Here is a 17,121-nt window from a genome sequence, read left to right on the forward strand (position 1 = left end):
GGTGTGTCTTGTGGGGTACAGTGTGTAACCAGTTGAGGACACTGCCTGTCATCAGAAGGTTGGTGGCTCAAATCCTCGTATTGGCGGTGCCTTTGAGCTCTTGCATAAGGCTGTTAGCTCCCGTTTCTCTCCCCCTGCTTGCTCTCGTGATTATATATCACTTCAGAAAAAAGTTTAAAACAATATGGACCCATCAGCTAATGCTGCTTGAGCCCCAAATAATTTGACTCACTTTCTTCTTAACACATTTACCTTATAGAATACAGAGAATATTTTAGTGCAGAAATACCAGGGGAAAAAAAGATCATACCATGAAAATGTCTCTATAGACATGGAATGAGAAGTTGGTGGTTGGTTTCATGCATTTCACTGGCTGGGGTACTGAACCGGTCAGTAAAAAGGTTTTGTCACCAACAGGCTGCAGTCCCAGGCTCCTTGCAGTGCAGTGGTGGACGGGATCTGCCGGCATACCCCCCCCCCGCCGGGCTCCCAGAGCCGCCCTTTAGCTGAGCACTTACAGAGGCGGACGGGATCTGCCGGCATACCCCCCCTGCCTGAGCTCCACCTTGTCTTAATCAGGCCTCGGTGACTGAATCCCGACCGATGCCGCCTTATCGTAACGATGGTGTGTTGGCACCGATAACATGACTCGGAGGAAAGCCTCTTCATTTCATCTCCATTTTCCCTGCTCTTTTAAAATAAATCATCACGTCAAATGTAATTATGATCGATTATTTACTTGATTAGATCAATTAAATTCATAGCCCCCAAACAATTATTTTGTAACCAAATGAGTGATGATCCTTTAATCCAAGCTAATTTCAGTAGTAATTTAAGGTGCATAAATGAACCAAATGTAATTATGTTGACATATTTTAGTTTTATTTGCCCAAATGTGCTGGCAGCGATCTTTGTAAATGATCAGGAATTTGTAATGGTGCTTGAATATGACTGCTAATCATTCCTTTTCCATACAAGCTAGCGGTGAACCTGAATCACATGCTCCTTACTCATCCCCCATGCAGTTTACTGGAGCTGTGTTGCACATCTTTCTTTTCAGGATAAGTTTACTGTTCCTTATTTATTACAAATTTATTATATTGTTGTTTTTTATCTGTTATTGCTTTCACTATTTTTATTATTGTGGAGGTGAGCACCTTGCATTTCACAGCAGGTTATAGTGGAAGTGTACATCTGGCATGTGACAAATAAAACCCTAATCACAGGAACTATAGTGCACAGGTGGGGGGGGGGGGATACCCCAGTCCATGACATGCTACATACAAAGGCAATTTAGAGACGCCACCTACCTGTATGATTTTGGACTGTAGGAGGAGACCAGATTACCTGGTGAGAACTTCTGCAAGCTCCACACAGACGGAGCCGGCAGCAGGAATGAGTCCCACAGGCCTGCAGATGTGAGGCAATAGCACTGTGCGCTGAGCCACTGTGCCACCTTAAGAATGACTTCTATCGTTATTTAATAAGGGCCCAGGAAAGACGGGAGACACTGAGATCCCACTGGACCAGGGATCAAATCCATTGTGTCAGGAAATCTAAAATGAATTAATCAGGAAATTGTAACAGCCTAGAGCGACCAGCCCACGTTTTGGTTAGTCCACTCAAACCCAGTCACATGACTCACGTGGTTTAAAAACATAGGTTATGCTTGTGAAAATGTGCATTTGGCTGTGTCTCACCTAGTCTCTTTTTAAGCCAGACTTTTTACACAGTCTGTCACTTTTACAGCTTCAGGCTGAATCTGTGTAGATCCCTGAAGCCAAAGCTCAAAGTGGGGTTCGGCGACGTTCCCTGTCTGTGTGTCAACCCTCCTGCATTTCACTCTGATTTTAAAAGCGAACCAGTGCCAATTGCGGCCTTTCTGACGATGAAGCTTTGACGTTCAGAGGCGGGATGTGGCGCGGCTGAACCACATGGTTCTGCTGATAAGCAGCCTGTCATAGAACTCCTTCACATTCACACCTGCTCTAGCATGTACAGATTCGGTATTGATCCAACACAATACTGTGTTGAGATGCCTTTTTTCCCCCCTCCAAAACAAAACACACGCTGATGCTGGTGCTGGAAATGTTGATATGTCAACATTTCCTCTGATGTGCCAACAAACGCCAGCTCCACCAGCTTAGGAAAATGGAGGCTTGTCAGAGTAATTCTAGCCTCAATTATTTTGCAAGTCAAAACTACAGAATATGGAATAAAACAGTGAAATTTTATTCATGCCTTTAGGGAAGTGGTATTTTTCTTGCTCTCCTTCAAACACACAGATGGGTGTGAGTATGTTTTGTGTTTAGAGTGCAGGGTCAGCCCCTGCCTGTTACCCATGGAGCAACTGAGGCTAAAGACCTTGCTCAAGAGTCCAGTGGTGGTATTAATCAACTGCCCACGAGATTTGAACCAACAACCCTCTGATCACGAGCACAGTATCCTAACCCACAGAACCACATACCACGAGTAGCCCAAAGAGAATGGGCTTCTGCTCTGAGTCTGGTTCCTCCCAAGGTTTCTTCTAATTAGGGAGTTCTTCCTTGCCACGATCACCTCTGGCTTGCTCCATGTGGGCACTGGACAGGGACGACATAAAGCACTTTGAGACAATGGCCAAAGAAAATGTGCTATACAAAATAAAATTGAATTGAAAAAATGAACTGAAAGTATCATGAAAGGCAACAAAATCCATAAGCAGGTACCTGGCAGAACCAGCCCTCAAACGGGCATTTGAAGTCCATAGACATTCATGTCTTGGTGTGACCTGCTCAGCAATGCAGAGAGCAGAGCACCCTAATCTTCAGAAGTTTATTGCGTTTGTGTAGTGAGGGAAACTTCGTGGCAAGTATAGAAAAGCTGGGGAGAGTAAATTGATGGCTATGCGACTGAGCTAAGTCCGTATTGAATAACTGTGCATTTGGTAGCCACTGTATTTGGTGGCCACTGTAGTTGGTGGCCACTGTATTTGGTAGCCACTGTATTTGGTAGCCACTGTATTTGGTGGCCACACTGGCAATGGTGGATGCGAAGCATCTCCAGCACTGGTGTGTAAAAGATCAGATAGGATCTGATCTCAGCTGGATCCTTTGCAGAGCCTCCACTGGGGAAGTATTCCACCCCCATTTTTTTTTGGGGGGGGGGGTGGTAATTAGCAGAAAAGTAGGATCAGGTGTGTTAAATGAGGGGAAACCCAACAATGTGCAGGGCTGGGGCCCCCCAGGACTGGAGCTGGCGACTCCTGTCCTAAGTCTTTTCTTCTCATCGCGTGTTGCAGCTTTGGCTTAGGGGTGACCAGAGTAAAGGGAATACAGACTGCACCATCTTCATCCATCCATTTATCTAACGGTCTGGGTCATGTCATAGGGGCACCTGGAGTCCATCCCAGAACAAGGCTAGGGTACTCCCCGGATCAGAGGACACACATGCATACACAATTATACACTGCTAACCCCCTCAAGCCCACATCAAAAAAATAAAAAGTGTAACAGATATATGTGCTGATCATCTTCCTCCCCAACCGTATGCTAGTTCGTTCAGGGACCATCGTTGGGATATGGGCGAGGGTGAGCCCACAGTCAGGAGATGACACTGGGAGGGAACAAGCCAGGTCTCCAGAACTCTAGAATTCTCTGGAACTATAGCAAGATGTTAGAGATATTTAAGCACATTAGATGTGCTGACCCGGCTCCGTGCATATTGAGGCGTTGGCTCCAGCTTTATGAGGGATTGCAGAATTGGGAAGGCTGGTATTTTTTAATTGCCCATGATGTGTGTGAATGTGTGTCTGCCTGCAATGGACCAGTATCCTGTCCAGGGTGTCCCCTGCCTCATCTCCCTTCCTGGGCTCCAGGCTCCTTGTACCCAAGTACTGAATAAGCACCATGGAAGATGGATGGATGGATGACCATGTGCAGCAGGGTTATGCTGTTGAGTATGATTTATGGATGTGCATATATCTGAGTAATAGACTGGTGGCCCCTCCCCCATACATTTCCGACTTTGTGAAAACTTCCTCCTCATTTTGAGTTTTGTATTTTCTGAGGGACCTATATTCCACTGTGGGAACAAAGCACCAGAAATATGAAAAGATAAAATTGTCAAACATGAGCTGATCATGCCTCTGGTATCTCGGAGAGTCTCTGGGTGCAGATGCATCACGGGCGGCTGGGTGACAGAGCTGGGGGGGGGGGGGGGGGGGGGGGGTGTAAAAAGACCCCACAAAGGCTGACTGCCCCTTCGACATTATCACTAGGAAGGGAAGGACAGAGGTGCTGCACAAGCTTTTTGCAGGGACATGCTGTTTATCCCTTATTTTACTTTTGAGTTTTTAGGAAGATCATTTGATATAAGATTGTGTGGGTTTTTATACACTGTTACTGATAATAATGTATCAGCATCTGAACATCCCTGTACATATTATACCCTCTTCTATCGATTAATGATTTAACAATAAATATGAATACATTTCTAATTAAAGATATATATGATATATATGAGGGATTGCAGAATTGGGAAGGCTGGTATTATATATAGTTTACTTATGTTCTTATCAAGCTGAATCCTTGGGTTCCTTTAAATCAGAGCTAGATAAGATTTTAACAACTCTGAGCTATTAGTAAAGTTCTCCCCAAGCGAGCTTGATGGGCCGAATGGCCTCCTCTCGTTTGTATAGTTCTTATGTTCTTATATATATATATATATATATATATATATATATATATATATATATATATATTCTATTACTGTATGTACCAGTGAATGTAGTGAATGCAGGAGCTTATATTTGTTGATCTGCTGATCATACTCAAAGACTAGAAAAACAGAAATTTATCTAAATCATCTTCAGGTATTGTGTTGGAAATAAAACTGCTTGGATGAGCTGACCTACCTTAATCCGAGAACTGGTGAGGAGAGATTTATTTTTACACTGAGACAGAAACAAAAAAGAAAAAAACATGCAGAAAGGCAGCGTGTGTGTGGGGGTGTTAGGCGAGGACACGTGGGGTTAAAATAAATAACACAGGTAGCACAAAACATGAAGGTTTCGGATAGCAGAACTCATGCTTCACTAAAATTCCACGGCGCGACGAGTGAGCCAATAGGCAGCGAGCTTTCCCGCGAGGGGCGGGGCCTGCCAGCCCGACGAGCGACCGCTGCCGATCACGCTGTCAGATGGCGAAGTAACGGGCCACTAAAGACGCAGGGCGGATCAGCATTGCCGCCCGAGGCTGAAGGGAAGAACCGCTTAATCAAAGGCGAAGCGACGACGTCTGAAAGCGGCAGCGATTATGGTGAAAGCGCCCCACTCACGACTCGAAAAGTGCACATTAAAATCAGCCCGCATTTCGTTTCGAAGAGTACCGCTACTAAGCCGTGGGCTGTGTGCTTTTCCACGAATTTGTGCAAGACTCGTTACTCGGGGAACGTACGTTTGTCCGGGAGCAGTGTAAATATAGACACCCCACCCCCAAAATAAAAATTAAAAAAAACCCTATAAACGCTATAACGCTATTCGCTATTCGATACACGTAGGTGATGTGCCTGGTCCACTTTATGAAACACCTGCCGGGTCTATCACTAACATGGACATACACAAAAGCGGATTTAGTTTACAGAAGGGTAACTGCTCCCATGTCATGGTGCGGTTAGGGGACAGAGTTTCTTTGTGGTTGAAAACAAGGTGTATTTTGTACAGATCCATTTATCTTCTAACCAATCCAACTGGTCAGGGTCACAAGGAGCCCTGGAGCCTAGGCCAGGCTCACAGAGCAGAGGGGTGGGGTATACAGGACAGGATGCCAGCCCATCACAGGACACACACACACACACACACACACACACAGAGGATTTAAACCCTCAGCCCTGGAGGTGTGAAGCGACAGTGATGTGCACTGAGCTGTGCTGGTCATATTCTTTGCAGATATTATAAAAATGACACATATCCCATTGGACGGCTCAGGATTATCGTCTTTCCAGGCCATTTATTACTGGTCACAGTGTTGTTTACCATATCATTCAACTTAATAAAAACAATCAATTCCAAAACTTGATGTATATTTTTAATGTAAAAAACAACGTACTGTACATTACAACAGTCCATTTGAGGATAGTTTTCCTTTTTTTAAATTAATGTTTACACATTAAAATATCACAACAGCTTTTAATACCAGAGAATTAAAAAAACACATAGTTGAACACATCTCACTCTATTCTAATGTCTCAGTTAAAACCATCCTCTATCTGGCTCAAATTATACAAAATATATTTATTTTTTGCAATAATTTCTGAAGCAGTGAATGTGCACAGAATGATAGGTTACTATACACGATAATACATTCATTTGTGAATGTAAATAATTCCAGTTTATACTCTATACAACGTAAAATAACTTTTGATATATACATACATATGTAGATATATAAACATATTTATGTATATATTACATAGACACAGCTTTGTACACAAAAGGTAGTACAAAGAGTAGGATTTGAAGCAAGAACAGAGGATTCACTACCATTTACAGAAAAGTAAGAAAATAATTTGCATATTGAAAACAGTGCCTTATATCTAAAATGCAAATGATGCTAAATTTACAGGTTTCATTTCTCTTTGCTAGAACACATTCACTCTATTGTTCCATCGACACAATTCGTTGCCTCTACAGTGAATACATCAGGTCCTTTCATTTGAGTGAGTCACACACTGACAGCTTACAGATTTATAATTTCAGGACACGTGGGTCTGTAGGGGGTAGGGCGAGGTCGGCAGTGACGGACCACACAGGAGGTGAGCTTTTCAGGTACAGATTCAGGTCCCCACCCTGCTTTTACTGTGTTCTCTTTATCACAGAATAATAAAGATCATCCTCATTACAATGTTACTAGAAGGCATGTACATAAACCCCAGTAACAAGCCTACACAAGTATAAAATCAATGAGCTTGTGGGTGGCCATGGTTTTTCTGTTACTTGGCTAATCTGGCAATACATTAGCTGCTGTTTTATCGTATATGTATGGATTTGTGCCATATTCTGTTGGGCGTCTGCCTGTGCCTACAGCCTTAACATGGGCGTGTGTCCAGGATTCAGTTCCTCGTAGTGGTTGGTCGGCTGGCACCTCTGTGCATCATAATCAACACAAACCATAACCTGGTTGTGTGCTAATCCTCGATTGTACGTCATGGTTAAAATACGTGAGAACTCACAAGCTTCACCGTGACCTCCAGTGCACTTCTGAATGGTTTAACTATACAAGAGGTAAGAAACAAACTTAAGTATGATTTACTAAATAGGGAACAAAAGAAATCCACCTTCGACCCCTGCGGATATTGGCAAATAAATAGAAAAAGAGGCAATAGTTTGCTTTTGTCCCGCCTGGAGCTGTTAACATCTGAGGTGCTTCTTGCTGGACATGTCATTCCAGACCCTGTGCATTTCCTCAGGGGAGATCTGGTGCACTGTGACGACCCGGCGGTACCTGCAGAGGCTGTAAGCCATCTTCCAGTGGTTGAAGCCGCTGTTCTGGAAGGGGTGGATGCCTAATTTGCGCAGACACAGCCCTACATAGACGTCCTCAAGGTGCAGGAGCCGGGTGTGGAGTGACGTCTTGTATATGAGCTCGGCCACGTCAGCCGAAAACACATAGCCAGTCCCCGAGCAGAAAGGGGGGTATTTATTGTCGGGGTATAAGTCCCGGGGCATGTACCATTTGCTGCGCATATCCCGGATGGGCCCCCCGTTGATTACGTAGCCCGTGAAGTAGCGTCTCCTTGGCTTAGTGGAAGGCTTCAGGAGCTTGTAGACCAGGTTGTCCATGTTGACGAAGATGTCGCTGTCCGTCTTCATAACGTACTTGGCCTTGGGGCAGTACGTGGCCACCCACCGCATGCCCATGAGAGTCTTAAGTGTGAGGTTGTGATAGGAGTCGATGAAGTCCTCCACCACGATGTCATGGAAGATCTGGCTCTCCTGCTCCACCATCTGGTTGAGGACGGCATCCGTGTTCTTGCCCAGCAGGAAGAGTGTGACGACGCGGATGTCGCTTAGGCCGCCTTCGTCCCCCCACGTCTCACGGATGGCTTGTCGGGCGTCAAACTCCTTGTGCGTGGTGCTGATGAGGATGACGAGGAAGGGTGCTTCCGCCTCGCACTTCTTGGGTTCGTTGATGATGAAGTCAAATGCGTGCGGGTTCAAGGGGCGCGTCCGGATGTTGGTGAATGTGATGTTGCTCTGTTTCGGGACCTTTCGGACGGGTATGGACAGCTGCGTCAGGTAGGAGGACGACGGCCGTGATATGCTCAGGTACCAGAGAGCGCTTGCCCAGCAAACAACCGTCAGGATGTATAAGCAGGAGACCTTTGAAGGCATTATGCCGCATTTACGTGTGTTTCATGCACTGAAGTGTCTTTCTTTTCATCAGAGAGGATATTTCCAGCAAGGCAGCATTGAGCTGCTCCCACGTCACCGTTGGCATTTATTGTTTATCACAGACAACTCTATCAAAAAGTGATGCGTGCCATAGTTGAGAGTGGAGATTTTATTCTTCTTTAATATACTTTTTCAGCGCATGACCGATTCAGAACCTTCGCAAATCTCTGGCCTATCTTCCTCCTTCTTCTCCACTTAAATCTGCAAAACAAAGAAATGAAAGAACTGAACCGCCGAATGTCAAAAGCAACCATCGGCAAGGCTAGCAGCGCGTGGCCGAGCTTCAGAAGGGCCCGGAAACACTGGCACTGAGCTACAGAGGTACACAGGAAGTTTTATGAGTGCCTTACGGCTGCTTTAAATGTCTGAGTGAGTTACGCCCGTTACATCAAAGTCGGCTTGAGTCACATGACATTTTGATGTCTCCAGCCCCAGAGCGATCCCCCAAAAAAGCAGCTCGTCTGACGCATGGAGTTTCATTACAGCTGCCAGTGCTATCCCAGTTAAGCCGCAGTCTCTGTGGCCCGACATTGAAGTCCTTGTCATTCCAGGGGCGTTTCAGGCGAGCAGGCCAGCAAAGAACCACCTACCTGCTGCTCGGAAGGCAGCCGCCCAGGAAGGTGGGCCAGTTAGGGATGGGGTTTTCGTTAGGTGGTCCTAAATTTATAGCTACTCGATTAACATGAACCTGAACACTGTCTACTGCACAGCGTCACATCTGAAAAGCCAAGTTGCAGGCTGGTTGAGGAAGGAGAGGTGGAAACACAAAGCTGAACAGATCCCCAGATCATTCCAAACACACAGTATCACACCATCAGTGACACACATATAATTTAATTAATGAAAAACAACACACACAGCTAAAAATTTTACGCCGCGTTAATACACCTCAAGGAGATCCCGCGCTCTGAATTCACTTGACCCAATCAACTCAATATGATGAATTAAACACTAAAAACACTTTATCAGTTTACATGATTGTTTAGTCATAATCTAGAAATATGTGTTTTATAGATTGTCCTACTTTCAGTCTCCAGTTTGTCAAGATATTTTTAAGGCACTTTTAGTGTGAAGGTGAGAACTATGTAAATGTTCTCTTGGTTGTTCTGTCCCCATAAAACTGTCCACGACCATGACATAATGGACACACCCCCAGGATTGCACATATGACTTCTGCTGTTTATGGTCACAGTGAATGCAGAAATCTGCTGACAGCAGAATCTGTATCATTTATATAACCCTAACACCTACATACCTGATTACATTTGATCGAACCCGTAAATTAACATTTTGCTCTCTCCGTATTTTACTGTTGAGTAATAATCTCTAAAAGAGAGAAAAATGAGAGTGATTTACATTCTCCGTGGGCTGCCAGCCCTGGGCTTATTATACACGGTATTTGTAACTCTCATTGGGCCTCTTGCACGTTGACTTTAAAAATGAACCTGCAAGACGGAATGTTCTAATGCTTAGCTGGCACCTCACCATTAGAGTTCTCCCCTTTCACCTCACTGGCAAAGTACTCAGAAGGCGGCTATTCTAAGTCATTTTCCGTGTTATTTCCCCCGTGTGCTGGAGGAGTCGTCCGTCGCAGTGATGAGTGCTGGGCGACCTTGCATAGACCCTCCTAGTGATGGCGGTCGATGGCGACTTCCTGCTTGCTTTTTACTTTAGATTTTTACATTTTATTTATTTAGCGGATGTTTTTACCCAACATGATGCACATTTTTTTTTAAAAAAATGGGGATTAAGACCCTTGCTCAGGAGCCCAGTGGTGAAATCAGTCTGCTGATGCTGGGATTTGAACCAGTGACCTTCTGATCACAGGCACAGCATACTACCCTAATAAGCATCACCCTGCCCCCACACTCTGTCAACCCTCTTCCTTTGCACATTACACCCACAACGTTGAGGTACGAGTCAACAAGCACCTGCTTGCTCGATCCACCTTAGGATGCTATCCCTCACCCCTTGAACCAGCTGGGTCTCAATCCGCTGGTGAATTTCCCTGCCTCTCTCTGCAACTCAGAGGAACTTGCAAGGGCCTCTCAGTGACAAGGTGATCTAGTAGTGGAAGCTACCACTGCTGCTTGATAATGAGCCTCTCCCCGCTGTGGCAACTGCACCATCCAGGGTCACGATATGCCGAGATACTGCCGCTATTACCCAGGCTGCGTAGCCTCATGCCGGCTCAATTCTCATCTCCGTACGCCGGAAACAGCACGGATTATTGGGCGTGTACACTGAGCCAATGTCTCATAAACGGCAAGGCCGGTGCAGCTAGCAATTATGGGAACAGGGTTTGCATGTCATTGTTGACATCTAGTTATTTTAATTAGATTGACTTTTTTTAATGGACAGCATATATTTGGAATAACTACCGTTTACCTCACATGCACAAAAAAAGGCATGGAAAATTGCAGATGATTTAAGTTTAGATTGTTTTGTGATTGACTCAGTGTTTTGCAGTATTATTATATTTTTCCTGACTGATGCAGCAATCAAGCATCCGTCTGGTTTTTGCATTTACACTGGCCATTCGCACAGGGCTGGCAGTGAGGCTCGGATGACCTGGACTCTAATTTCACCTCATCCAGGCTTGAGAGGGCTGAGCTTTTGCATGGGCTGGCATGAGTCTCCACCAGTGACTGCTGCAGTGCAAAGATCCACAGTTCACGTCAAGCAGTGACCCAACGATAGCGTGATCTATGCATGACCCTAGCATGACCTTAGCCATGCTGTGAGGGGCAGGCATCCCATCCAGGAAGGATCCTTCTCAGCATGCTCAGTTTTTTTGGGAAGAACTCCGGATTACCAACGCCTACAGAACAGAAGGATAGAGACAAAATGTACTAGATGGAGACTGCAATGTTTACATGGCGCAGAGATGTAGAGAGCACAGGGGGGGCAAATTTCAGAACAGAAAATGTAGTACAAGGTAACAATTATCTGAACGGCTGGACTCCTGCTTCTTAGGAATAATGCTTCCCAGGATCAGCTCCAGGCGAAGGCAGGTATAGCGTTCCAGACAGGCGCACATCTGCGGACAGACATTTCCCTGACACGCGAGCGGAGCCGGGATCAGTCTCCTGTTGCCCCAGAAACGGAGGACGGCCTTCAGCATCACTAATCGCATCACTTATATTAATACATGAGCTCACTCGTCACCTGGCAGGGAGGGCAGGTAATCCAAAAAAAAAAAAAAACCCTGAAATAAGACGAAAATCACACGACCCCTCACTGAAGAGGAATAACAGCTCGCTCTCTGCGTTCGGTTGACTCAGAACATCCGAGTTCATGAAAGGACCTCCAAGAGACAGAGCAGATTTACAAGCTCCTGACACTAATGTATTCAGCCTTTATGAAACACTGTCAGGGAGGGAGAGAGAAAAAAAAAATCAACACCAAGGGAAGGTTTACCTGTGTTTACCAATATGTGCAGAGGCCTGGAAATAAGTTAGGTGCTTTCTGTGTCACCAGTGGGTACGGGGGGAAGGAAAACAGAAAGCCCAGTCTATGCTTGATATTTGGGTCGAGGTTCCCCGATGGTGGAATAAGATGCAAGGAACACCTCAAGACCCATCTGTTCCAGGAACTCGTCTACCAGCCAGATGCCTATGTTTCCTGAACGTTCTTAATGTTGCTCTTCTGGCCATTGAATAGTCTTATTAGGTTCTTGCTTTGTTAGAAGCTGTGTAGCTCCTGCTCCCAAACTGCATACATTCGTACCTGGACATTCACTGGAAGCTCAGCCCGGCTGCACTGATGCCCAGCTGACTCCTTTACAGCTGGCATGTTTGCAGTGTGTTATTTGCCTCACTTGTACCTCACTTTGGAAAAAAAATAGTCTGCGAAATATGTAAAGGTATATATATTTTGCTGGAAAAGAGCACTGGATTTGAGGATGAAGAATGTGTGGGAAGATGCACACCTTCACACACACAAGTGGCCCCCCCACCCCCACTGTCACACGTGCATTGTCCTTGTCTTCGTGGTGATGTGCCTGTTTTCAGTAAGTAAACAGCAATCCCACAATCATGGGGAGCCCCCAGTGAACCGGGGGGGGGGGGGGGGCAAACAAGGAAAGCACATTCAGGACAACCCTGTGGGACGAGCAGGAGGTGAAGAGAGAGACCTACAAAGTTCAACAGCGGTTTCACTTCAGAATCGATCGACGCATCAGAACAAGAGCAGCAGAATGTAATGGAGACAAACTGAGAGGTACACAGGCTAATACTTTGACATTTTGCCATTGATATAAGTTTTTTTTACAGAGTTATGATATTACACAGATGTCAGGTGCATGATTCAGGTCCAGAATGCCCATTAAGATCAGATTTACTATAGTCAAGTCATAAAAATCAATACTTCTGCGTGGCAGCCTCACACCAGCGCTGATAGTACACACGTATAAACAAAAATAAAGCAGCCGACAGGTGACAGACAGCATATAAAACTGTCTTAGGGTATTAAATTCACAGCGGGGTATTCTCCAGCCTCACACGCAACCTTTTTAGGACCAGTTATACATTATTTTCAGAGTTGTATTAATCTTAATATGTGTATGCATTTAGAAAAAAAAAACTTTTTCAGAGCAAAAATTTGTGTCCCCTGGTGACCCCATTGATGGATGTTCTGGGTGGTTCCAAGCTTTGTGCTCATTGCACTTCTCTGCCGGCAGCCGGCCAGGCTGGTCACCTGACTGTGAAGCTGGTCACATGACGGTGAGACTGGTCACATGACAGTTCATTCATTAGAGTTTAACTACCTCGATCGGCGTAAGCAGTCAGATCTAATACAGTGTCCCTCTCGGTAGGCCAGTGATTACTACGGTAGGTATGCCTGGAGTGAATACCTCACCCCCTGAGGGAATATTCAGAAACCACATGGGCAAACAGATATACAGCTCCGTGGCTGATACTGTAAGTGTGCAAGGAGTAGCGCCCCAGATCACTGAGGGATGCCATGGATCACTATGACTTATTTGCTCCTGGTGTCAGATTTTTCTGGCCACCTCCCCCCACTCCCACCCCTATAAATGTGCCGCTAAAGGGAGTGGCACTGCAGCAATTAACCAGCCGCGGCGCAGCCTGCTAATACCGGGGTAACGTATGATGTCTGGAGGAGAATGGGCCAGAACTACCCTGACATTTGTGGTGGGGGAGTGTTCCTGCATAGTGCAGCCCCACCCTACAACTAATTAACATGTCATTTCTTTAAACTGAAGGTCGTGCTTAATTGATTCCTGGTGCTTGTGTCCCCATCCGCGGCTCCATAAACCAGATTTTCTCAACCCGGTCCTCGGGGAGCCCCAGACGGTCCACGTTTTTGCTCCTGCCCAGCTCCCTGCCAGACTGTATGTGGACTGTCTGGAGGTCCCCGAGGACTGGATTGAGAAATACTGCCATAAATAATTACTGGCTGGGAGGGAGGTGATGCGAAGCACATTTTTTTAATTCTGTTTGAACTCAGAAGTTAAATTTTCCAAATTCATAGTTAGAAATGTCAACTGGCACGCCCCCTGCAACCTCTGCAACCTTGACCTCAGAGTCCAAGATCGCTGCACCGTTCATCAACAGAAGAAAAAGCTGTAGTTATATACAGTGGTACCCCAGTACTCTAACTCATTAGAACTCGAATTTCTTAAAAGTCGAACCCACCAGTTCGAAAAAAAATGACCTAGAACTCGACTGAATCTCAGAAGTCGAACCGTGAACACTGATCTAAGATAACTTGTACACGCGGGGGAATGAGTAATGCGGCACGTCTCTCAGCGGAAACAAAGGGTAACGCTTCAGTCTCAGCCTCGCATTCGCTGTGATAGCATCGTTTGTTGGTGATAGTGCTTTTTTATTGAAAATATCAGGTAATACACTGTACTTTATATTATTTTGGTAGCCATTGATCATCAAAAAGTTATACAATAGTTGTACAAATATTACAACCTAAAACTGCGATTTATGAACAAATTAACGAATACAGGGTAATAATAAAAATAAACAATGGACCGCATGGTATAGTCTAGTTGGCGCAGTGTTAGGGCGTGGCTTGGTGTAGTGTTGGGGTACATTCTTTATCATTTTGGAAAAAATGTTATGTTGGAAAAAATGTTATGTTACGCACGGCGTACAGTGTTGGTGCAGTGTTTGGAAGAAATTGTGACAATTTGTTTAGTATATGCTCTTTTTGTTTTATCCTGTTCATTTTGTGTTTAAATGCTAAGAAAAAACATATTCAGGAGTAATTTCAATTAATTGGTTTTCCATTATTTCTTATGTGGAAAATTCGATCAGAACTCAAACTTTTTAGGATTCGAACCCGAGTTATGAACGGATTAAGTTTGAGTTCTGAGGTACCACTGTAATGTGTATTAGCACTTCTGTCTCATTAAATCTGTCGTACATACAATACTGTCCAACAGCTATCTGTGGACACGTTGCTATGGTGTTTCTTTCCGCAAAATATTGAGTAATGCATTATCATCAACTCATATTGCAAACAATGGCTAATAATGACCCTGGTGAGAACTGGTACTGCTAAATGGCTTTCCAACTTCTTGTACTGGAACACAGTGAAATTGGGTGTCGCATCATTCCCAGCTCCGATTCACGACCTCTAAGGTAAATGGAACGCAGCATTTGTTGCTATGGAAGCGGGAAGCAGCGAGTGAGAAGGGGATGAGAATCAGAGCTTGGGGTGTGGGGGTGTGGAGAGACTAAATCCTGTTGAATTCTAACATCCAGGCTGAATGGTTGTGAAAAGCTACCTGTGACTCACTTCAGCTCTCCTGTGGTGTAATTATGTTACGCAATATTACACGCCACAGCACCTGTTCACTTCTCAGAAGCGTGACATCACTGTCACTGAGACCACCATGATCTGATCTTCCGGTCATTTCCATAAAGACCAGCGCTGCTCCCCTAAACCCCAAACGGAACCTTCTGGAAACTGGGAGCAGGTCCTCAGAAATCTGGCTTTCATTAATTCGCCGTACACGTCTGTTTTGTGGATAAGGTGCCACGCTTAAGGAAAGCAATCACTTCTGGATCGAGATATAGCTTTTAAATATGGGATATATAAATTTAGGTGTTTTACAGGGTACTTTGGGAACTAAAAGTACACAAAGCGTGGCTGTAAAGGGCAATATCAGTATTAGCTGATAAATCCCTGAAAGTAACGATAAGGTCTTAATGACAGATGATAAAATATACAGCACTCCTGGACAAACACGAGCCACGGTCAGATTAATCTGCACTTTATATCCGATGGGATGGCCGACTGGCCGCAGAACACCGTTTGATTTACGGGGGCATCTGTGGAGGGAGACACCCACCACCCAGGCAAGACGCCAGCCTACTTCAGGGTCATTCCTGACATCCATCTCTCTGACAGAAAGTCCTGTTAGCTGCCACCTCTCACCATGACCAGGTTCAGCTAGATCAGGACGCCAAAGTCTGCAAGGGCTCCTACCACAATGGGCAGGAGCATTCATTCGTTTAGCTGGGGCTTTTGTTCAAAGCAACATATGAGCATGGATAAGAGAGCAGGGAGCAACTGGGGTTAAGGGTCTGACTCAAGAGCCTGAAGGTAACATCACTCTGCCAGCCTTGGCATTTGACCCATCAACCTTCCGGTCAGGAGCACAGAGACCTTTCCTTCTAGGCCATGCATACAGACACTTTCAAGCTGGGGTGGTCAGTGGTGGATCACAGAAATCACTCCCCACTGAAATCGTTCCGCTCTGTTGCTGCCAACATATTACACCGGATATGTAACAAGGTCTAACCAGCTTCACAGCCAGGAGCATCTTCAATACTGTTTCCATGACGGTTTATATCCATAACAGGATCACCGGTGTGACTAGAGTCTATCCCAGGCAGCACAGGACACACGACAAAGGGCAGCTTGTATGGGGTTCCAGTCCATCACAAGAGTCACACAATCTAGAGGTCAGGAATACAACAGAACATTAAGAGGAACCAATGACGTGACAGCAGAGTATGATACTAAGCAATTGCATTACAGTGAATACAAGACCTGATATTCCCATGGAAAAGCACCTGATCCATGAGCAGTGTTCTGGAATTTAGACACAGGACGCACTTACAAAGACGTCCCTGACTTGGCAATATGAAATGAAATAACCTGCAAAAATAAAGACCTAAAACAGCACTGCGATATAAAGACACGCAGAAAGATAGATAGCCTCTGTGCCTGTGATTGGAAGGTCACTGGTTTGAGGCCCGGCCGCAGCAGAATAGTCACATGTTCGTGAGCCCCTGAGTGAGGCCCTTAAGCCCCATGCTAGCTGACCCTGTGCTGTGACCCCCCCAAAGCTTACTCTGGGAATGTGTGTCAAGCAAAATGGGGTAGGCAAAAGAAAATTTTCCCCATGGGGATTAATAAAGTATCACTATTCTATTCTAGGCAGGCAGATAGTTAAACATTTTATTAAGCTCTGGAGGTAAATTCAGTGAAATGAATGTGATGCTGTGATTTGCTGTGATTTGCCTTGAACTTATTAAAAGTTTGATTTCCGCAAATAAATCTGTCAGGATCAGCGCCTGTTATTCTCTGTCCTACATGTTCCTCTCCCATTTGACCAGCAGGTGTTGCCAGTCATCCTGCTTCCCCCATCCCTGTCTTGTACCCATCAGCCCTAGTGTGTTTTCCGGTTTCCCTGAGCCACT

The 17,121-nt window shown here is 45.2% G+C and overlaps 1 protein-coding gene across 13 annotated transcripts in view; it reads right to left on the reverse strand.

The window, feature by feature from the left end:
* Positions 1 to 17,121, reverse strand: part of b3galt1b (UDP-Gal:betaGlcNAc beta 1,3-galactosyltransferase, polypeptide 1b) — a 105,091-nt gene that overhangs the window by 4,294 nt on the left and 83,676 nt on the right. For 12 of the 13 annotated variants that reach the window (XM_023827999.2, XM_072700517.1, XM_072700518.1 and 9 more), the window contains one exon: positions 6,049 to 8,632. In XM_023827999.2, the coding sequence (XP_023683767.1) occupies positions 7,388 to 8,371 (984 nt within the window). In that variant the 5' untranslated portion in view covers positions 8,372 to 8,632 and the 3' untranslated portion in view covers positions 6,049 to 7,387. Of the gene's footprint in view, positions 1 to 2,467; positions 2,583 to 6,048; positions 8,633 to 17,121 lie in introns of those variants that run through there. The other variant, XR_011982970.1, reaches the window with a different exon arrangement.

Source organism: Paramormyrops kingsleyae, chromosome 16 (assembly GCF_048594095.1).
Source record: "Paramormyrops kingsleyae isolate MSU_618 chromosome 16, PKINGS_0.4, whole genome shotgun sequence".
Classification (NCBI taxonomy): domain Eukaryota; kingdom Metazoa; phylum Chordata; class Actinopteri; order Osteoglossiformes; family Mormyridae; genus Paramormyrops; species Paramormyrops kingsleyae.